The sequence below is a fragment of the Diabrotica undecimpunctata genome, chromosome 1 (assembly GCF_040954645.1).
Source record: "Diabrotica undecimpunctata isolate CICGRU chromosome 1, icDiaUnde3, whole genome shotgun sequence".
NCBI lineage: Eukaryota > Metazoa > Arthropoda > Insecta > Coleoptera > Chrysomelidae > Diabrotica > Diabrotica undecimpunctata.
In genome coordinates, this window is record NC_092803.1 from 75144303 (window position 1) to 75169942 (window position 25640).

Here is a 25640-nt window from a genome sequence, read left to right on the forward strand (position 1 = left end):
AGCATCTTCAATAAAGGAAAACTTAACAAACCTATAATAATAAAGTAATAACTCGTAATTCATTGGGGGATTTATCATTTAAATGCTTTTTATATGAAGCACCAACATTTGCAATAAAACCGGATCATCAATCTTTACCGCATCTACTTTCAATACCGGAACCTACCTCGAAACTTACGAGGATCAGATTGGACTTGAAGAATACGACTTTGAGATATATCATATCCTAGCTAAAACCAGAACACAATAAAAGATCAAAGTTAAAAAGACATGGCATAGGGAGACAGAAGAGGAAATTACTTTACAGTCTGAACCACACAAGCAAACAATAAGAAAGGTACTAAATAATTTAGAGGCGCATAGACTACCTATTTTGTCTTTTGGTACAAACCTAGTCTCAACAGGAGTAACCATTTGGATGAAAAAGAAAATCAAATACAGAAAGAACATGGCCACAAAATATAATTACTTTGATTGAGGTCAAATATTGGCACAGCTTGATCAGCTAGCGGTAGAGAATGCAGTACGTAAAGTAAAAATGCACTTAAATGACATTATTTTTAAAATGTGCGCAATTTTTTTTTTTTTTTATTTTAATTAACGTGTCTCGACTACGAGGTCATTGACACGATGACAGTATAACACAATATAAAGTATATACAATTTTACATTTGACAATATACAGTACTTATTTTTTACAAATTTAACCGTTACACTTAATTATTAAACTTTAGAATTTACTCAGCACTTCAATGTCTTTTAAATATCTAAACAGGTTTACAAATTGCTGAGTTTCACTTAACATTTCTTTAATATTATCTCCCAACTGGTGTTGTTTTCTTTTAGCAGAAAGATGCGGACATTCTATAAGAAAATGTCTGACTGTTAAGAGACTGCTGCAATGGCTGCATGAAGGTGGATCGGTAGATGCCATTAGAAAGCCATGTGTAAGACGAGTATGTCCAAGTCTTAATCTTCTTAGAATAACCTTGTGTCTTCTGGGCATAGGTGGTAGCTCTAAGGAAAGTATAACTGGTTGTATATCGTGTAAGTGACTCTGAGTTTTATTCCAATTAGCTTGCCATTTGTCATATATACGCTTCTTAAACATTTTCTTAATATCAGTATGCAACTGGATATTTGATATAGGTATATCCAAAGTAGAAGCTTCTTTTGCGGCTACATCTGCAGCCTCATTTCCTACAACTCCTACATGTGAAGGTACCCAGACAATAGTGACAATTACTCCATGATCCGTAAGTTTATTATATATGTCATGTATTAAATTTACCAGAGGATGATCTGAGAACATGTTTTTGATTACTTGTATTGATGATAAGGAGTCTGTGCAAATCGCTACATTGCGGTCAGTTGGTTCCAACATACGAAAAGCCTCGACAATACCATATAGTTCTGCAGTGTATACACTACAAACGGCAGGAAGTTTGATTAGTTTTGTAGTGCTGAAAGAGGAAACAACAGCACTACCCACCCCTACGTCATTTTTAGAGGCATCTGTATAAAGAACTTTACGAAACTGATTTCGATTAAGTATGTCTAGGAACAATTGTTTAATTATAGCTTTGGGAGTGTCATGTTTATTGAAAGAGCAAAGGGAAGTATTGACATTCGGAAGTTGCTTATGCCACGGAGGAAGTGTAGAGATATGAAAGGGTGAAGTTGCAGAAAGATCAAAACCATCGAGAATAGAATTTAGTATGCAAGAGAGTGGTTGTGCAGCTCTAGTGGTCTGAGAATGATGAATGAGATTATTTGGTTGTATAATTAGTTGATAGACTGGATTTTGTGGATTGGCTGATAAGCTAGCTGCATATGACAAAAGAAGATGTTGTCTCCTTAACCAGAGTGGTGGTTCGTTAGCTTCACAGTACATACTTTGAGCTGGGCTAGATCTGAAAGCACCTAAGCAGATCCTAAGACCTGTATTATGTACGGAGTCAAGAGCTTTCAGATGTGACTTGGAGGCAGACATATAGACAAAACTACCATAGTCTATTTTTGAGCGAATAATGGATCTGTAAACTGTAAGCAATACCTCTTCATCGGCTCCCCAATGAAAATGTGCTAAACTTTTTAGAATATTAATATTTTTTAAGCAGTTGCCTTTCGTTTCCTGTATGTGTGGATTCCAAGTAAGTCTGGAGTCAAAGGTCAGTCCTAAGACTTTATGATGATCAATAACATCTAGTACTACTCCGTTGTATGTCAAAATTGGATTATCTTTTGTCGTTTTTCTGCTAAATCTCATGATTTTAGTTTTTTGAGAAGAGAAGGAAAGCCCAATATGCCTCGACCACCTTTCTATATTATCAATGGCTGTTTGCATTAGTCGACAGGTTGTTTCGGTATTCTTTCCTCTGCAAAAGAGTACAAGGTCATCAGCGTATAATGCGTGTTTAACTGGAAGATGAATACTTTTGACTACATCATTAAATGCCAAACTAAACAGAGTTGTGCTTATAACAGAACCTTGTGGTACTCCATTATGTTGAATACGAGTAGATGACCGCTTTCCGTTTAAAATAACTTTAAAAGTTCTATCATCTAAAAAATTCTGCACAAAGTAGTATATGTTTCCACCAAGTCCACATTGTTGAAGATTTTGGAGTATTATAGATTTTTGAACAGTGTCAAAGGCTCCTTCTACATCAAAAAAGGCTGCTAATAAATCTTGTTTACAGGCCATAGAGTCGGAAATATGTGACTGTAAAATTACCAAATTATCTGATGTGGAGCGATGAGATCTAAAACCGGATTGTGCCGGTGAAATAATTCTATTTTTTTCCAAAAACCAGACCAATCTTTTGTTTACCATTTTCTCCATTAATTTGCACATGGTGCACGTCAGTGATATTGGCCTATATGAACTAGATAAGCTTTGTGTTTGGTTATGAACTTTTTTAATTGGTATAATATATGATTCTCGCCACAGCTTAGGAAAATTATAACTGTTCCAAATACCGTTGTAAAATTTTAATAAAACAATGATGCAAGGAGTCGATAATTTCTTTAAGAATATGAAAGGAATGTCATCTGGACCAGAGGCTGTGTTTTTACACAAATCGAGTGCCGTCATTAGTTCCTCTAAGGTAAATGGTGTGTTAATAGGATCGATTTCTTGTACAGTTTTTATTGTGGAGGCCTTTTCGGTTAATGTGCCTGATGATATGTTAGGTGAGTATTGTCTTTTGGATTTTTGTTCAAACGTATCAGCTAGTAAATTTACAATGCGTTGTGTGTCATTGATAACGATGTTTTCATAGCTTATACTTTGAATACCAAAACTTGTCTTACGGCCCTGCATTTGTCGTATTTTCGTCCATACTTCGGCAGAAGGAGTGTTGGTTTTTAGTGACGAAGTATATTCTCTCCATGAAATTTTCTTGTTTTCTTTTAGCACGTATTTTGCTCTGGCCTTTAGTTTTTTAAATTGCACAAAATCTTCGTTATTTCGAGTTCTTCGATATCTGTTTAATGCTTTTTTGCATTGACGAACTGCATATTCACAGTCCTTATTCCACCATGGTACTTTCTTCCGTCTATAGGTTGTAGAAGTTTTGCCAATATGTAAATCAGCTGCAGAGATAATGCAGTGGATAAAAAGGTTCAGAGATTCGTCTACGTCATCAGAAAGAGACAGAAGTGGAAGTTTTTTTTCGAGATACGAGCAGAAGCCAATCCAATCTGCATTGGCGATTCGCCATTTGGGTACATTATAATTGCTAGATTTATTCTCGCTATTTGAAATCAGAATTGGAAAGTGGTTGCTATCAAAGAGACTGTCGAGGACATGCCAGTTTAATAGAGATGATGACTTTGGGTCAGAAAAGCTCAAATCAATTGCTGAAAATGTGCCAGAAGATATATTGAAGTATGTGCTTGATCCGGTATTTAATAGACAAGTGCTAGAACAATTTAATACATTTTCAATGACTTTTCCCCTTCCAAATGTTTTATCAGAGCCCCACATAATATTATGTGCATTGAAATCACCCACAAGGAGATAAGGAGTGGGGAGTTGATGGATTAAATCATACAGTTCCTCTTCTGAAAGTTTGTAATTAGGTGGTATGTAAATGCTGCATACTGTAATTTTGCTGGGGCACCAGATGGAGACTGCGACTGCTTCAATGCCAGTAGTGAGTATGTGATGTGTAGAAAACAGATCTCTGGAAACAAAAATTGAGGTGCCGCCACTGGCTCTCAGGAAGTCCTTTCGTAGACAATGGTAACCTTCGTAATTTTTAAGTTGTCCAATTTTGGTATCTTTAAAGTTTGTCTCTTGTAAACATATAAAATCTGCTTCTGTTTCTGCGATCAATTGTTGGATTCTTTCGTATCTCGGATAGAATCCGTCACAATTCCATTGAATTAATTTGAAAAGTAACTAAGTAATTAAAAGGTAGATTTTTGGGACTTTTGTGATGTATCTGAGAGATAATCGTCGTCAGTTGATGATTGTGATACTTCAGCGTTGCTATTATCTGTGGTTAAATATTTCTTTAATTTTTTCGTTGTTCTAGTAACTCTACCCTTAACAGATCTTTCTGTTAAAGAAGGATATATCTTATACATATCGTCCAACAGGACCTGTATATCTGTAGTAATTTGCAGAGCTTCGATTACTGGGTTGCCGTTGCCAAATGAGTTCTCGAGGAATGCAATAATCTGATCAGCTGTTAACGAATAGTCATTCGGATTTGTGTTACAGAGATTTTGTATAATTGCCTTTGTGTTGTCTGATAAAATAGCTTCGTTTGTGGACTGCATCCTAGGTTTCTTCTTAACTAATTTTGGTTTATCAGTGCTGGAGGAGTTCTCAGGAGGGGGCATTACATCAACGTCGGATGTCTGATCTTCAAGAGAATTTGTGTCATTAGTTGATGAATGTAGTCGTTTGACACCTGGTGCTGGTAATAATGTAGTTGCTTGAATATTCTCAGAATTTGTATCAATTATTGTAGTTGTTGACAATGTTGATGGTAAATTATTTGATTGCGGCAATGAGGTTGTATGTGTATTTGTGTTAGGACATTTGTTTGCTGTATGTCCAGGCTGTTTACACAGGAAACATTCCATACGATCTGTAGACAAGAATATTCTATATGCAATATTCTCATGCTGTATTAAAAGTGACGTTTGAAGCTCGTAGTTCTCAGTAGCTGGAATAACGTAGACTTGACGTCTGAAACTCATAATATGCGAGTACTCATCTCCTGGGATACCTGCCTTTAATAATGATATAGGCGACACCATTTGAAGTCCGAAATCTTTGAGTGCCTGTTCTATGACCTCGTTAGGTATGGATGGACAGACATTTGATATTAATATTCTCTTAGCTGGAGAAATTAGTCTTCTTATACTCAGCTCAACGGAATTTACAGTTACAGTGGAATGCTCTAATATAAGCTGGTCTACAAGTTCGGTTCTTGATAAGTACATACACACTCGGTTGTTTGATATTTTCGATGCAAAACAAACATTTTTGGGATTAACGATGTTTCCAACTGCTTTAACGTAGTCCAATAACACAAGATTGGGATGAGAATGTATGATAATTGCTTGTTCTTTTTTTGGAAAAATAGGTTTAGGTCTTGTTTTGGCTGCAGCAACGTATGAAGTTGTAGGTGTATTGTTTTCTTCGTCATTCGTTAACATTATTGATTTAGTTACGTTTGAAGTAGTTTGTTCAATTTGGTTGCCCTTGTAGTCAAAAGCAACAGGTTTAGGATTATCCATAGTGGTTGTAATTATTGGCCAGTATCTAGATAACAACAACACACCATTTCGTATTACTGGTTGCCTATAAAATTGGCATAAAGCGAAAGGCGATTTGAAATATATTAGTGTTTCACTAATGAGCACAAAAAAGTTCAAAGATAAACAAAATAAACAGTTCAATGCAACAATTATAGTCAGATATTAAATATTACATTTACGCTTACTCGTAGGCAAGAGTTAACAGCAGTTTCCAATACACTACACTTTTATGTTTATATGTCCAAAATTTAGTAAATTTACAATCCACATATTCACTTTAAAAACTTAAATAACGATTCTCGACATACAGAACGACCTTCACACGTTCAGTCACCGGAATCCAATGTCATGTGCGCAATTGATAAATTTATAAATAAAGGAAATAAAATATTAAAAAGTGTAGAAATATGCATATATGAAGTACCAGAAACAATAGAAAATGACAAAGAAAAGCTCAGGAAAATAGAGGAATCTCATAATCACCCGATGTTTGGAGGTCACGGGATTAAAAATAGACTAGTAAAGAAACTAAAAACGAGATTAAAATCAAAAAGAATATGGAAAAGGCGTAAAAAATATGTTAAATATTGTCATAAATGTCAAATTACCAAACCAAAAAGACTATACGTCGAGGAATTCGTGATATCGGACACTCCTCCGAAACATTGTACATTGGCACTATAGGTCCATTCCCTAAAAGCAATGAAGGTAATCGATATTGTATTACCATGTACGAACTGACGAAATACGCAGTAAATATCATAGTGTGTAATAAAGAAGCCGAGATAATAGCTCGTGGCATTTTTGATCATTTTATACAAACCTACTGACTCATTAAATATATTAGAACAGATCATGGCACAGAATCCAAAAATGAAATAATGAGTGAGTTAACAAAAATGCTAAAGATCACATACAATTTGCAAACGGCATACCAGCCTCAGTCAATAGGAAGTTGTAAAAAACTACATAGAACAAATTGGGAAAGGCATACAAAGAAATTTGGGACGAATTGCACGTATTTGTGTATATTTTTTAGAGACGATATAACTTTTTTGAAGAATTTTACTGAATATATAAACTACTTCAGCTTATGGGTAAATGAGTCAATTTTTATAATTTTGATTTGATCAATATATAAAATATTTTCTGACGGTTCTGTATCCTTTATGACTCTCTGGTTAAGAGATATTGGCACTCTCTTTATTTTGCAGTTTTGCTGTATTCAGTGTTGTTGTTCTTGTATTTCTGTTGTTAAACTGTTATCTATCATTTATCTATGTCATTTATAGATCTGTTACTTTTGTATTAATCAAATCCTTAACCATCCCCAATAAAGCTCTCGGTTTGAGCAACGTGGTCTTCGTTAATTCTTGGTGAATGATCAGCTTTTTAACATCTAGTTTTGTTAGCTCTTTCGTTACAGTATCTCTAATGCTATTGCCCATCTTCCTTAAAATTGTACTAAGGCTTCCTTTACATTTCAATACATTATTTTTACTATTATTGCTGTGAATAGATCTTCTTTCTCATCTTTTAACAACCATCTCTTGATTTTTTAAGGTCCTTTGTGATTGCTTGGTTTAGTTTTTCTTTTTACTTCAACTTCTGTTAATAACAACTTATATTGTTGGCTTACTGTCTCACTAACTATTACCTTACAGTCCTTACATTTATGTATATGTTCTTTTTCTTGTCATGAAATAATCTATTTTTGGAATTTTGATTACTTTTTTACTTAATAATAGTGAAAATGTAATAGTGCGTGCGTAAGAGTTAAAAAAAAACTTAGTAATATTAATAATGACACTATTGCTACCTATAAAACAATAGCAACATATGTTTTATTATACTGGCACACTAATCAAAAAGTACCTGTGTGGTAAATTCGTAGACCAATTTAAAAGATCAATTTACTAAAATACTGTTCTGTATAAAAAAAGAGACGTGCGTAGATGCGTACGTAGAGCTTTTAGCCCTTATTAAACCAAAAATCCCCAAGGAATTTACGGAAGACGAACATAACCGGGTTACTAAACACGAATTTTTGGGGCCCCCGAGTGATCCTTAGATATCACATTTCTCTGCTGAGTTCGGTGTTATGGTCTTATCAAAATAAGAAAAGTTGTAAACAGTCCCTCTGTGTTTTTATTTGTAAATGGTGAATAATATTTATTCGCACCAAAAAAACAGTTCAGATATGAAAACTTATATATAAACCGATGTTAGGTTAAAGTTAAGATGTAAAGATATTTTATATACAATTTTTTTTGGCTAATATTTTTTATTTTAATTCCTTTTACTTTTAACTCTTAAAATACCCTTAATTACAGATATATTTTCCGGTAAACGTAATTGGCGATTCTTCCCATTTATTTAATGTCTGCAAGATGACTGAAATATACAAAACAATTTAAGAAAGCTTAAAAAAATGATATTAATAACACTAAAATGATGGGATGAAAATTAGAATTAAAGTGATATAAGGTTGAATGCTCGAATAGATAAATTTTAATCGAATAAAAGGCAGATATCAAGCACAGTTCATTTATTAAATCTTGCCCAAGTACTTTCGCTCCTATAGCATCTTCTGGGGCACCAGAAATAAGTCAAATAACCTTTTTTTAACTAAAGAAAATTAATTAACTTCAAAAAAACTTGCTGTTAATGGTTGATAATTTTTTTTATGTAATATAACGTTTTAGATCTACTTCGTCAAATTTGGGCTATCCAACAATATATGTTATTTTAATATTTATGACATTCTCCATATATACAATGATAATAAATATAGTGAATTTTGAAAATATATAGTTTCTCGTAAATGTGTTTCTCTGTGTATGCAAAATACTCCTTTAAATTATTAATGATAAACTAGAACTTTACACACACTGGTGCAGGGTTTTGGGGGCCGACACTATTACTCACAAATTTTAAGGACTCAAAATTAAGGTACCATAAAATAAAATTCGGTGCCCAACCAAACTTCCCCCTTCCCACAAGAAAATATTCTGGGTTCTCCACTGGTCACACAAATAAATTCGATAATTTTAGTGACCTACACTAGATATAAAATTTGAACGTTTTTCCTTGAATGATGGTATATGAATAAATGATAAGTTTACACAAAAAACCTTTATCACGAACTGGACGCAAATCTAAAAACAGATTTCGTGTAAACATTTAAAGTTAAAACGATCAGAATTATTACAAAATAGCCATTTGGCATTATACAGTATGGACGAACAATTACGTGAACATTAAATGCAAATATATATATATATATATATATATATATATATATATATATATATATATATATATATATATATATATATATATATATAAATCTTAGACGAGGAGAATATCGAAATGCAAGAAAGGAAAGAAAAAACGTCTTCCCTTGCCCTACATGTCTCAAACACAGAACATACAATAAACCTGAACCAAACTGCGAACCTTGCTAACATTGAAATTAAAAGAAAACGCGAAATCAGAGAATCAAAAGAAATAGAAATAAATCCCAACAGTCTAAATAAAAGAGATGATGTTCAAAAAGGAGAAACAGATAAGATAGGAATAATACCAGAAGCACAATTTGGATTCCGGTCAAAACATTTAAGAGATCTACAAGTACCCAGACTAACAGAGTACATAGCAGCTGGACTCAAAGACAAATAATACATAGGAGCAGCCTTTCTGGACCTAGGCAAAGCTTTCGATAGGGTCTAGTTCGTAGCTCAATCAACGTAGACAAGCACAATAAAACTGTGTAGGTCGCATTAAGTATGATTTTATTTTTCAGGACATCCTACCCAAAAAATTTACAAAAAAATATAAAAAACGCCTTCAGCCACAAAAAAATCAAAAAAGTAATAACAAAAAACCGCCGCAAGCCACCGAAAAAATTAAAAACCCGAGCATGTAGCGCCCAATCCCTTAAGCATCAAGTCTCTGAACTGGCGCAGCCCAGAGCAGAGGCTTGAGGCCTAAGCAAGCAATTTCAGTTTCGCGGATAAGTCACTAGAGGATAGCAGAAATAAGGCATAATAAGGTAGGGAACAATGTAGGAGTTCTATTACCCAGGACTGCCACACGAAGAGCATTTGGCTGATAGTTGTGTCATTCTCGAGTATCAGAGTGCTATAGGGGAGAAAGGGATGGTCTTAAGCGTTGGAGTGTGGTGGAGTAATTCCTGTTTATACATGAATTCATACACCTCGCTCTAGTAAATTTTTATGCCCGAAAGTCATTTCAAGGGGCGAGCAACTCTCTCAGGCTGGATTCAATTAAATTGCTTGCTTGCATGACGTATTTATTTAGTTCTGCAGTTAGTCGATTTCTATGATGTTGTCAACGTAATATCATACGAATATAATTTCATTATTGTCACTTATTTTATTCCAGTCACGAAAAGGTTTTACTTACGAAGTTTTTTATGTTTGTGTCTAGGAGGAGGCCTTGTTGGAATGCATCTTCTCTTCTGCAGAAACTCTAACTTTGATTTCAATAATTATTAACGGTTTGAATTTGTTGTGCTGATACTGTTGAGGTAATGGTGATTTTTCTGGCTAGCATTGTAAGAGTTTATAGCGGTAACCATTTGGTATAATTTTCCACTCGTTTTGTTCGTTATTTGCAATCAGATAAAAATTATAATTAATTTTTATCTGATTGTAATTATTATAAATTTTGTTCCCTTTGCATTGTGAGGTACAAAATTATTTATTTGGTGATAACCACAAATACTCATAAAATATTTTTATTTGAGTAGTTCTACTCTCAAGGGCATACTTATTTACTTTTTCGTAACACATTTAGACATACACGGTGCAATTAGCGAAAACAAATGCAATTAGCGGTACAAAATTATTTATGCGTATCCTTATTCGTATCAAATATTGTTTTTTTGTCACATATCAATAATTTTATTTTTTAGATAATAAAATAAATATTAAAACCAGCAATACCAAAACAGTCAGCAACAAAAAACATTAAAGCCAGCTGCACACTAAAAAAACGTAAATTCAAAAATGTTGTCCTAATGATATTTTTTGTACTGATAATTCTACTTCAAAATGAGACCTGAATGCTTCCCAATATTTTAAAGAAGTTTTTTATTAAAATGATAACCACTATATTAATAAAAGAGTTAACGGATACCAATCACGAATTTTCTAAAAATATTTCTGATTTCAGAAGGGAGTGTATCGTAAAAATATTAACAGAAATGTTATTGTAGATCAAATATAATTGTTCATAATGGCCGCTGATTTAAAAAAAAAACTATTAGATTACGTAAGATTAGGACAGGACAGATAGGAGAAACAACATCTTAAAATGTGTTCATAGTCCTTGAAGAATATATTTAAGAAACTATACTCCGTCGTTAGATTTATAAAAGAAATAAAGCTGCTTTAGATTAACAGGGCAATACAAAATAATGATAATAAGATAAAGGTTTTATGGTGGATCTCAATAAAAGGAACACTGTCAAAAACAAAGTTGCCTTGATCATAATCACACAAAAGAGAATATAATAACTTACCAACTATAACGTTAACCCCTTAAATTAATGAAACGAAAATTTTTTAATTAAACTAAGGATAAACCAGGGAATACTGACAGCAGGAGTAAAAATACAAATCAAGTACTTTTACAGCACTTTGCAAATTAAGCTACATATTTTCAATGAAAAAGACAAGGAATAAATGAACTGTTTCGTCACTAGATAAAAATTTGTTGATACAACACTGGATTAACCCAATGAGGTATACAAAAACTGAATACTAATAAATCTAATTGAAACCAGGACTTACCTTGCGTTATTGGTAGCACATAAATCAGTCTGTAGACGAAAGGGTCTCTGTTGGGGGAGTATTCTAACCTGAAATAAAAATAAAAAAAACGTAAATTGAAAACGTTATTTTTCTTGTCAATGGTTTTAATCAAAGGAGTTCGTGTATTCAAAAATTGCAGTTATAATTATCAAAAACAATAAATTTAAGATATAGAGTTTGCTTTATTTAAATACATTAAACATACTTTTAAATAAATCATAATTTTTTTAAAGGTACAAGGCCCAAAAAACAAATATTTTCGGAAAAAAAAAACGATCTGAAAGCTAGTCGATTCTATAAATATATAATTAAAATAGACACACAAATGTATTATGATTTGTGTTTAAGGGCAGCGTATAGGGCAGTGTATAGGGCAGCTCAATGAAGCTCCTACTATTTCTCCCACTAAAATCAATTAATTTTTATGTTTTGTGACATACCAAGTAGGATAATTAATCGTTTTTAGAAATAAAATGTTGTATTCTTTCTCAAGTATTCAATAATAGTAAATAAAATTGGGTTATAGCTCACAAGCTCTTTTGATTATTTTGTAACATGTATGGCAGATTTATTTGCCAATAAAGTTATAAAATTCATAAACAAATACACCCAAGTCAAACTATAGTTGTCACGTCATTTCGCCTGCTGACTAGGCTACTAACAGGCGGAATATTTATATAATATTTTATATAATTTTATCATAAACACAGTTGTTGTTAACAAAAAGAGAAATTAAACGATTTCTACTTGGCGAAACCGAATTCAAATTTTTACCACTGTGCTTTCTAAAACTTGCAAAGCAAACAGCTTGATAAATTACTCGGCAAGGGAATCTAAAATTGCATTCCACATGCCGTTAATCATGGTCAAAATTAGTGAATTTTGTGTTCGCCGTAACACCTAGGATATAACAACAGTTGTTGTTACATCCTAAGTGTTACGGCCATAACATATCCATAAGCGGGCATTATGGCCTATAACACCCTGCTGTATAATAAGAAAAAACAAATGTTAAAATGGAACGAATTTTTTTTTATTTGAAACAATTTTGAAAGGAGTAAATATTAATAGAATTAACATTTTTTACCTTAACAATCTTTATAAATATTGAAGGTACAATTTTTTTAATAACTAAATATAAATCCAACTGACAACTACATAATAAAATTAACAAACGTCAAAATATCAACACATGTCACAGACTGCATTAAATAAGTAAAAACGTGTCAATTTTAGTTTTTTTATTATGTTAATTAAAAATAAAATTTTGTATGTACCATTGTATGTACCAAGCAATATTTATTCCTCTGGTCAGAGGACATCTGGCTGGATTATGTTGCTCTTCGGGCGTAATCATTTTAATAACACACTTGGTGTATAAATCACTATTATTGTTAATCTTAATTACGATATTTTTCGATAGATTTATTTAAAGACCAGTTATTATGATGTAGTTGGTAAATTTTAAACAAAAGCTTGAAGAATAATATATAATTTATACAAAGTTATGAATTTATAAATAATTATTAACAAACATATATATTTATAAATAAGTGTAAATAATTGTAACCCTTAGTTTAATTCTCGTTACGCTATATTTCAAATCAAACCACAAAATATGCAAATGGCCTGTCGCTAAAAAGTATTCATCATACATTTAAAATAAAATCTCCATTTTATTTTAAAGTAGGTCATATATTTCATCATGAGTCATTTGCGTTATTTGTATGTTCTACTTTTTACAGTAATATAAAAATCAATCGAAATGCATCCGACTGTTCATCAATATAACCTCGTTCTGTAATATTATCTTTTATTTTAATCATCAATAAGTGGGTAATGATTAAATATATAAAAATTGGATATGATAAGTTTGCAATAGACTATGCATTCATCAACAGAATCGAGGAATAATTGGAAGAATTGTAAATAACAAAAATTATTATTTTCCAGAAAATAATTATTATTTTAACTGTTTAATCAAATAAAATGGAGATATCGAGCACAGTTTATTTATTAAATCTTGCCCAACCTACTTTCACTCCTAGAGCATCTTCAGGGACATTTCGTCAAGTTTGGGCTATGCAACAACCGTATACGGATCCAGTAAAAGCAGAGTTGTAGCTCAAGTTTTGTTAAAAATATCGTGGAAATCAAACTCTAATTAGCACCCCAAATAAAATTAATCGTGCGCGCTTCACAATTTACCTTATTTATGTATTGTTTATGTCATGTGTAAGTTTGACTAGTTCAAAGTGCTAATTTTTGAACAAATTTGGTTTTAAAGTAATACAAAAAAATGGGCAAAGAATACGAAATAATAAATACAATAAAAATAGGAAAGTTACAATATATAAAACATGTAATGAAAGGACAACAATATGAAATGCTAATATTTATATTACAAGAAAAGAAAGCAGTATGGGAAAAAGGAGAGTGTCATGGTTCAAAAATTTAAACGACTGATTTAGATGCAGTGTAATAGAACTCTTTAGTGCAGCGGTAGATAGAATGAAGACAGTGATGATAATATCCAACCTCCGATTGAGAGACGGCACTTAAAGAAGAAAAAGAATGAGTGTTTCCAAAAAGTTCATTTGTTCTCTGTTATTTTAATATCTGTCTCCGTTTTTGGTGTCAAATTTAATTCGCTTAAATCTATTTCGCTTGCTTGTATTATTATTTCATTTATTTCGATTAATATTCAAGTTTCTGATTCGTAGAAAAGACTACTTTTAATTGCAGTATTATATATATATATATATATATATATATATATATATATATATATATATATATATATATATATAGGTATATATAGGTATATATATATATATATATATATATATATATATATATATATATATATATATATATATATATATATATATTGTATTTTTTATGCTTTGTAAAATTTTTGCTTCAGAGGATTCCGTTCGGACAGTTAATTGTTATTCGTGCAATTTATAGCCCTCATCTACTTCTACAACCAAGACTTATCCGAAGAGCCATAGAAATTGAACAAAGACCAAATTGTCTCAATTAAAGAGATGACCGCATAAGGTTATCTTCGAATGCCTTGGTTAGTGATCAGTATAATAATGTCTAGGGGCTCGGGAGACTGAGACCTCGGAAGCCCTAAAGAAGACACCAAAGAAGATGTCGAAAGCTGGGTGCAATGATAATCGACGTGGTTGAAAGACTGTTGAGTTTAATAGCAATTCCTGTAATGATATTAATCTTAGCTGTAGGTTTAAGAATATATATATATATATATATATATATATATATATATATATATATATATATATATATATGTATATATATATATATATATATATATATATATATATATATATATATGTATATATATATATATATATACATCTAGCGGTTAATGTAAGCTCCGTTCTAAAACGGTATTATACTAACTCCAGGCGAATATACACCGTGTATATTATTATCTGGGTAGCGCTTTATGTGGACTCCGACCAACACGTCGGATTAAGTGGACTCCGTAATAGGTTAAAACACTTTTGGGATCCGTGTACATTTCTTTGCGTACACAACTAAACTCCTCCGATGTTGCCAATAATTTGATTAGTCGTAGGTTTTTAAATTTTACAGCAGGTACGTTTTGGATCTTCAAATTTATTTAAATATCAATTAATTTAGTCATCGAGAAATTTCACAAATACGTACTTGGTTATTGTAGTTAAATATTTTATGGTGGTAATTTATATTACTTGCTTTAATTATAGATAAACTTAAATTAGTGTCTATTATAAACTTTGAAAAGGCAAGGGTCCATTTTTATGTACTAGTATGTTTTTTAATGCATTGGCACTGAAACATTTATTATATTATAAATGTACGTTCCGATGTTTCGATTGCTACAGTTTATGACGAATAAAATATTTGTTTCATGAAGTAGTAAAATTTGAATTATAACAATTTATAAATCATTCTTAAAATTCCAATTTTTTACTGTCTAATTTCAGTATTTCGATTTTTAAATGTAGGGAATTCAATATCCTATATACTATATTTTAGATACACATAAACACATAGATACACTTATGGCAGATACTAAAAGAAGAAATATTTCGGTACCTTAGTGTAACCTGATTCTCGGCAACATATCTATTACAATTACATATAATATGTTCGGTCTTATTGTTTTAAATTCTTTGTGATTGTACAAGCTATCGTTATTTCAACTTTAAATAATTGTGTTTTTGTATCTTTCACTGTCAGGCATATCAAAATTTAATATTTAATTTAGAAGTAAATGTATATATAATATTCTTTTTTTGTCATTTGGTTTAAACATAGATCACTTATATTCTTCTTGCTTATTTATTTTTATTCGTAATACTTATTAACGTACTTAATAACGTACCCTTTTTGCAAAAAGCAACAACGGGTACAAAAGATATCGGGTATCAGGGGTGGTATTTGTCAATCTAAATGCCACTTACGACATATTAAATTAGAGGACATTTCTCCAAAACTGTATGAAATCGCCTTAGATAAAAACATCACGTGTTTTATCCGCGTATATCTACAGAACAGAAAATTTTTCGTATCATTCAATGGTAAGATGAAGAACGCAGATGAATGGTCTCGCTTGGGGTAGCGTAATGGCACCTACACTGTATTACATTTACACAAATGATTAACCGATACCAGTAGATACTAGGACTTTCATGTAGACGATACATTGCACAACCAAAACTTTTGTTGCTGAAGTGAAAAAAAATCTAAATGATGCCTTAAATATAATAAAAATAAACTACGAATTAATTTTAAGCCAAACCCCGAAAAATCTTAGGAGCGCTCCTTTAATTTGTCTAAGACAGGCGCTTTCACAAAACTAAATATCTAATCTAATATAATCTATAATCAAATAAAAATACCTTTTTTTTTTAAACGCATCTACCACGCAGAGGCATTAGCGTATTTAGATTAATGTTACACTTGATACAAATAGTGTATATATATTAGTTTACAATTAATAATAATAATATGTATGTGTATTACAATGTATGTTTTAAATCTTATGAAGAAGTTGACAGTCTTTAAGATAAGAAATTATTCTTTGGGTATCTGTATTTTCTTCTAGGGCAGTTGGGTATGCTATATTTGAGTCGTTCACTGTTATATTTAGGACACTGTATTAAAAAATGTTTTACCGTTAGAACATGGTTGCACACTTCACAAACTGGTTTATTTTTGCGCTGTAGTAAATAGCCATGAGTAAGTCGTGTCTGGCCGATACGGAGACGGGCGTCATCAGGTGCCACCAATCACGCACCTCGATGTGCATTGCCCTTCCTTCTGGAACTTATAATTAAATTTAATTGGTTGAGAAATGAAAAAGTTTCATATAAAAGTTAATTTATCTTTAAATATGGGACATTTTCGGATCTCAAGTCAGTATGGTTTTACCCGTCTAGGGTAGCTCCCTAGAGCACTTTGCTCGAAGGGCTCTGCGAATTTTCTAAGACTCTGAAGCTGAGTTTTTTTCTTCTTAGAAAACCTGTGTTTTACTTCTACAAAAGTAAATAAACCATAAAGGCATTGTCTTTTTCAAGACAATGCCACAATAAGGGCGTACCGGCTAACTACGCAATATTGCAACATATTGCGCAATAGTTTGAGACATTAATAAACATGGAAACTTGCACCAAGATGCTATCGACTTTTCATACGTTTATTAATTACACCGGAGACGATACGGGTAAGCATCACATGCTCTCTTCTGTCTTTTACTTTTGGTTTCCAAAGATATGGATGTTTGTTAACTTCGTATAGCCTTAATGGAGTGTTGTTCCAAGTTTGTTGCCATTTTTGAATTATTTTTTGTTTTAAGTATGGTTTTAAATCGTTTTGTACCATTATGTTACTTTCTTCGGACATCAGGTTAGTTGGTGCGTTTTTAGCTAGTTTATCTACAACTTCGTTACCTTCAATTCTGACATGAGAACGCACCCATAAAAAATGAACTTGGATGTTCTTATTTGAAATGTTTTTAAGTTCTTTTTTAATAAGAAGTAGAAGGGGGTTGTCTTTTTAGAATTGCGAATAATTCAGCCGAAAAGATGGTTGTAATTGACGACAATTTGAAACTAACTGAGATAGGTTTGTTAGACTGATGTCGATAGCCGGAATAGATATTGTCCGTGGCGCAGGGTTGCGGATTGAGGAGGTATCATAAGTTTTTGGAAATTGAAAATTTAATTTGGATAAGTATGAGCGTATACGAAAGTAAAAAGGATGATCAATTTGACGTGTTTGAAAATTTATTTGTAAATCGATCAGCAAAAACGTTATGCAGAACTGGATTATTTCGGTTTCATGACACCGCTGCTGCATATGTTAGGCTTATCGAAAAATATGAATTTTACTACAACGAAATATAAACAATTTATGAAAATTTGATGATTTGAAGGAAAAAAATGTCAAATTAGGCTAGAGCAATAACCGAAACAAAAGAATCAAGTGGAAATAATGTCGAATTAATTTGAAAAATTATAATACCAACATAAAAACAAAAATAAAAGAGGCTCTTTGAGAAAGAAAAATAGACACACTTTATTAAAAGAGGTAAAAGTAAAATGCTAAGAAAAAAATGCTTATATAAAATGAAGACCTAAAAGTCCGCCGGAGGGTTTGAAACAGATGTGAAAGAGGTCAAAAACCAAATCAAAGAATTGATTGAGATCAAGTACATCCCTAGAGAAGAATGAATAACATATCTCAGATAAATAAACGGAACAACAGAAACTGAGTATACACTTGTAACTCCAGAAATATCATTAAATTAATTAACGCAAATCGTACGAACTGAAATACAAGAATTCATCACACAGTTAAAAAATAGAACCCCCACGAAAAAAATACAGTAGAGTATAACTACTTTTGTACTCTAGCATTATGGTAAGAAGTTAAAAATATAAATACCTACATAATTATATTAAAAAGTTAATAAAAACTTCTGTTCGTTAGCGGCAAGAGAAAGCGTATATCAGAATGTATTTTGAAAAATTTTGTTAATAATACAGTATGCAATATAATATAATGACAAGAATACTTTTATATCTTTCCTTATGGCATATTTTTAAAACAAAGCTTCTATACTGGCATTGTATTACTTTTTCTCTCTACAGTAAAATGCTGAGGTGAGCGTCACGGAACTAGCGCCACAAGATGGCGTCGTGAAGGGTAGCTTCATAGAATAGCGGCTCTTGGCATCGATTCACTACTCTTGATCAATTCGTTTTTAGTCATCATATATTTACTCTAAAAATAACTAACAAAATATAGACATTAAATGAGAAGTAAAAATTAAAAGAATAATATGTCACTAAAAGACTTGATTTGTAACGATTATCAAAATTTAATAAAAGTCATAAATGTCATCCGGTTAATAACAACATTAAATCGTCTGTCAATAAAAAATATGAAGAACAATTGGACAACACATAGTTTGGATTTAGAGGTGGATTGGGAACAAAAGAGGAATTGTGCGCAATGCTGGTACTATTACAAAAATGAAGAGATTATAATGAAAGCGTATTCTTATCTAATATAGATTTTCAAAAGTATTTGACACAGTTCAACCTGGTAAGCCCATACATGCATTAAAACACATAAACCTAGATACCAAGATATTAATTTAATAAAAAATCTACTAAAATCAAACAGCGGTCATGCGGGTGAAAGATGAGACAAATCAAGCAGAAATTCAAAAAGGAGTCAGCCAGAGATGTTTGTTGTGATGTGAAATGTCACCACAATTATTTAATGTGTACTCCCAACTACTATTTTAGGAGACGCTATGGGAAAGAAGTAAGGAATGGAGTGAGCATCATTAATAACAAAAAATTTGCATACTAAACCCCAATTATGACAGAAAATATAGATGATTTACAAATTCTTATATAAATCATTAACAGATAAAGCAAAAAGATAGGACTAAACTAAACAGATAAAAGTCAATGTTTACAAATAAGAAATTGAGTATGGTTATTAGATTGAGATCGTCGAATGTTATGTATGGTTGCAACTGCTCTATGGGGTAGAAGCTTGGACCCTGAAAGCCAAATCTGTAAACAAATTAAAGGCATTCGAAATGTGGCTATATAGGCGTATTCTTAAAATTCCTTGGACTGTAAAAGTCTCAAACGAATTGTCTATCTGGACATCGTATCTGGGCCACATAGTTCCAAACGATAAATACTCTCTTCTACGCGTCATCATGCAAGGAAGAGTAGAGGGAAGAAAAGTCTTGGGAAGAAAGACAAAATCTTTAAATCTCAAAAAGAATATCTAAAGTCAAATTTAACACGATTTCAAGCCTTGTAGTGAAATTTTGTTTCTTATTACAATACCGGATCCTGGAAAATTTTAAATACATTAAATTAAATCTCTCGTAAATTATAAAGCCTATTTTTAGATTAAAATAACAGACTTCTTAGTATTATGATATGTAGTATTGTGATAATGTATAGGTGTCAGTATTCTTTTAAAAGAGATTTATAGATTGGTATATAAATTTCACGGTCATGTTTCATACGGTTTTATCTTTCATACAAACATTAAAAACCTTAAAAAGTTTCATTTTACATACAATTAGCACGTTGGCTCTGAAAATGACCTATAAATATGCATTGTTAAAAATCGTATAGATTTATCAATTTAAAATGTTCTTTGTCGTCTTGATTATTTATCTCAATTCGTTCCTAATTAAGCACATGTTGTCCACAAGGTACCTCTCTCATTTTTTAATTACTACTTTTTTTTACCTTTTTGCCATAGTTTTCCCCATTTTCTTTATTCATATCGATTTCACTCATAACGAATATTGGGTAGTTTATTGTTTCATGAAACTTTCTCCTTATATGTCCGTATCATACAAGTTGTCTAGTTATTATAGCGTATATAATGTAGTATGTTAATTCAATTTTATTTAACAACAAAATACTAAAAACTTTGTTTTCAAAACTTTCACCAAATTAATTGTATCTTATCACTACAGCTGTTTCGGCAGAGTGCCTTTCTCAAGTCTCAAGTTTCTCGAATCCATCAATCATCTATTGTATTTCTTATCAAGATTTTGAAGCAGCTGTATTCCATTAGTCCATTTTTGTTGCTTTTTGTCATTGTTTCTTTTTTTTCTTTATTGTCATCATTACGTAGCGCTACAACACTGAGTGGGTCTTCGCTAACTACAACTTTTTTCCAAGTTGATCGATTTTCCACGAATCTTCAATGAAATGTTAATTTTCTAAGATATGATTGGATGTTTTCTCTCCATTGTATACTGAGACACCCAAGTGGCATTCTTCTGTGCTAAGTTTCTTCCATACCAGTTTTACAAGTTTGACATCTTGGCGTCTATGCATGTGTCCGATCTACCTTAAGCGATTTATTTTCCTGAACAATATCGTTATAAGAGCTTTCTTTATTCAGTATATGTTCTTATTCTATACGGATTTGTAGTGATATAATAATGAGGTTAAAAAATTTTAGAAAAATTATGCTCTGTATTTCTTTAGTGACATTATTATTAACCGTGATTATTGATCTAAGATATTTAAAGTATTCCATACTTTCGAAATTGAAGTTGTTGACTTTATTATTTTATCTAGATGTATTGAATTGCTCTCTTCTTTTGATTCGCTTGTATTTGGTTTTCATTTTGTTGATTTTAAGTGAAACATTTTTCGTACTCTCTTCACTTTGTTAATGTCGTTTGCGGACGGGAGAGAGTTTCTTATGAAATCAATATCATTAGCATATGCTAGGAGTGCTTTGTACCTTGGTCCATTAATGGATTGCATCTTAAATATGCGTTATTTCTATTTTAGTAAGCTGTTCATTAATTTTTTGACTATTTGAATTGAGAATCTGTATTTTATTCGACTGTTTTATAACACAGAGTTTCTTGGAGCATATTTTCATCTTTGGTTTCCCGTATCATTATTACAGGGATTTTGCTGGATATCGACATAGTGAACCCGGTGGTATGTACATGATGTTTTCATAACCAACGTTCAAAAATTTTTCTTACTGTAAATTCATGATTATTTTACTAGGGAATATATTGTTGTTCAATAATAATAAAGTTCAGGCAATAATTCCTATATTCTCGGTATATAACTCGGTAATGATAATTCTGCTCCCCGATACCAGGTAGCAGTCCCGAAAACATTAAAACTGCTACACTCATGCTTCTCATTATCCAACAATTAGCCAGTTCAGAACTATACGCATTATTATGGTACTGATATTGCTGCTGCTCCTCATAAGTGAATAGAATATGCAATTAAGGTTTTGACAATTTAATAGGATTTTGTATGTTAGAATATCTGAGAAAGTAAAGAATATCTATTTGCTATCCGGATTTAATCCATAAATTAAGTAATAAAATGCTATAAAATAATGCTAGTAGCAGCAAAAAAAAGCGGTCTAATAGTCACTAATGAGAAAATCAAATAAATGTTCTTTAACATACAAAAGAGAGGATCTAGATTAGGGCATAACGGAACAATAAAGCCATATAATTTTGAAAGATTGCAGCGTCTTAGATATCGTAGGTAACGTTGTTACATAAGAAATAAAAGGAAATATTCAGGTAGCTAACTGATATATATGTATATATAACCCTCTTTTAAATCCAGAAGTCTAATTCGAATCCATAAAATTAGGGTATATAAAATAGTGAGCAAACCAGTGCTAATATGTGGAGACGTGACGAGAACGTATTAATTAGACCAGGATTACTAGAAAAGCCATCAGAGGTATTTTCCGACTTACAGAGGTCCGAGTACTAACCAATACCGAACAGAACTAATTCCAAGATCAAACACATATATAAAGATAGCAACGTCGTACAAGAAACTAAATCTCAATGCTAAAGTTGCGCTGGCTTTATCCAAAGACTATAATAACTGCATTTCCATGTTAAATTGGGAGGATGCCCCAAGAGAAAAAATGTCTTTAGGACTTCCACAAATGAAGGGGGAGGTAACATATGGTCAGATTTAGGAATAATGAGACTATCTACCGACCCATCATATTTATCAACACCTGCTATCCTACCTACAATCAATACTTATCTGTTGTGGACTATCAAATCAATTACATATAATCAAACGAACTAGGCTTAAAAAAATTATCCTAGAAAAGGCACTTCAGAAATATTGACATAAATTTTAAAAACGCCATTTACGTGGCTGTATTTTCAAAAAGGCAATATAATCTTGTTGCGTTCTGACTATACGATGACGATGATCTTTATATAGAAAATATAGAAAATAAAAGCAAGAGAACTATAATTATGAAACGACAAGATTACGAAATGAAAAGATTATATAAATCCCTTATATTTACACAGACTGGTTTACAAAAGGTAACCGAATGAGCATAAAAACACAGCTGTTTTAAAAACTTAATATTATTAGACGAATTTAGGATCAATTTCACTCAAAATATGATATGCTAAAATATGATATGACAGAAAAAAAGGCAATGACTTTTACAGCTGATTGCCACATAAATATCAATGTAAATATGATAATTGAAATATGAAATCCAAATATGATGATTTTGCCACAGCATATGAATATTGTCTCGTACTGTTATATAGCAATTTTTTGTTACATTTTAACCTGTTTATTTCCTTATTATCCATATATGAGTTGTAAACCGATATTACAAGCTCATTTACTTTTCACAAAGAGACTATATAAGTACAGTTATTACTAAACAAATCTGACTCGAAATATCGTCTATAAGTAACAGTATGCAAAATTTAAATTTTTATGGAGTTCAAGCCTTCACGAAATTTGAAGTTACAATAAGACCACCGCAATCGAGCGTACTCTTACTCTGGATAATGAATAATTATTTAATCGGTTAATTCTTCAATCACCCGTTCAATATGATGTTTGTCAAATCGGTCCTTTTTAGGACCAACTATTCTACTTATGTCTATAAATAGTAAGGACATATCTACAGATACACACACTCTACTTTACTTAAGCTTATCAGACATATACGCTTAACACAAATGTGACGTATTTCTACTGCAGGAAGCAAATAGAGGGCCAAACCTAGGGTATTTGGTATTAAGCTAATCGCTGAAAATAACGAAATAAACATAATAAATGCCGGCAAAGAAGCAAAGAAAAACTTAAAATAAGAGAGGACAAAATCAGTCAGCTGAGGAAACCTTTCAACGATGTTGAGTTTGGATCCACTATCCACGTATATTATGAACAATATTACGGCTCCTGACTGAGGATCTAAACACAAAACTAATTATAAAATTTGGACAAAAAAATACAACAGTGGCTAATATCCAAAGTTTGTAGACAAGCAAAGTAAAGACAAAGTTGTTGCCTTGCTTAAACCTGACAAAAACCCCAACGACCACAAAAGCTATCGGCCAATATATCTATTTATTTTTTCACCTATACACAATACTTCTGCATATGATCCTTAATATAAATCGATAATAGAAGGAAAACTTAAATTTAAAGATAAAAGTGGCTATATATGACAGGGTAGATCATGTTCGTCACACATACTAAATCTTGCCCAACACAACGAAGACGGATATAAAAAATATCAGACATGAGGAGTGGTATTTGTCAATCTAAATTCTGCTTACGACACCTTAAATTAAAGGACATTTCTCCAAAATCTATGTGATATTCCCTTAGGTAATAGAACAACAGAAGATTTTCCGTATCACTCAATGGTAAGAAAAGATGAAGATTGAAAACGTAGAAGAACGGTCTCCTTTGGGGTACCGTAATGGCACCTACACTGTATAACATTTACACAACCCATAACAGTAAATACTAGGACTTTTATTATGTAGACGATACATCTATTGTTGCAGAACCACAAACTTTTGTTGCTGACGTGGAGAAAGATCTAAATTATATCTTAAACACAATAAAAATAGATTATAAATTAATTTTAAGCCAAACCCTGGAAAAAGTCAGGTGTGCTCCTTCAATGTCCCTAACAGAGACGCTTTCACAAATTTGAACATATACCTGAACCAATAGTGTCATGAAATCATTAAACACACTTTGTAATTTACAGAACTTTGTTTAAAACTAAATGGCAAACTAGAACCAGAAAAATAGTATTCTCCGCGAACTTGTCAGCTAAAAACGGGAAGCACATCCTTTCACTCTTAAAACGTAGACGCTTAAACTCTATGCTTCTGCTGCCAAATATACTTAGCTTGTATGGGTGACATCAATACATACTTGACACGTAGATTTAGCTATAAATTAGTCAGCCAAATTAAGCGGATATTAAGACTCTCATCCATACATAAGCTCTACAATATCGTAGTTATCAATCCACCTAATATCCGAAGATAAGTAGCTAGAGAACAAAAGAAACAAAGTCTAGATTCGTAACATTCACTCCTCGAATAACAACCCATTTTATGACTAGAATCGAGGAAAAACTGGCTAGATCAACACATCTGCAAGATATACAAAAAAAATAAGCTGCTTCTCGCCATCTGAACCCTCAAAAGGAACTTCCTTATGGTAGTTATCTTCCTTAAATCTACCAGGAAGACTCTTGCCTGCAAACAGCGGTTAACCTGTGTGAATCTGGGGTGATAAAAGATTCATTAAACTTTCTTCGTTGACTTTGCCATTCAAATCGCTCTTTTCTGAAGGGACAAGGTTTATTTATTTAAACTCAACATGTAAAGTACAGTCATTAAGCTATTACTTATAAAGATCATTGCAAATTTAACACTAGCTTCACTTATATTGACTACATATTACCCCTAAATAGGAGATAAAACATTCAGAAGTATCTAATATGGGTGAAGTGGTATAATTCTTGTTAGATAAATTAAGCATTCTTCCCTTTTTTGTGCACTACTATCCATTTTTACACAAAAATATCTATTTAAGCAAATAAATATTTATTTTGAGATAACCTTCTATCCAGAATTATATGTAGTACACA

The 25640-nt window shown here is 31.8% G+C and overlaps 1 protein-coding gene across 1 annotated transcript in view; it reads right to left on the minus strand.

Moving 5' to 3' along the window:
- LOC140432302 (uncharacterized) overlaps positions 1 to 25640 on the minus strand; it is an 803181-nt gene that overhangs the window by 738041 nt on the left and 39500 nt on the right. Inside the window, exon 3 of the mRNA XM_072520128.1 lies at positions 11601 to 11668. Coding sequence (XP_072376229.1) covers positions 11601 to 11668 — 68 coding nt within the window. The remainder of the gene's footprint in view (positions 1 to 11600; positions 11669 to 25640) is intronic.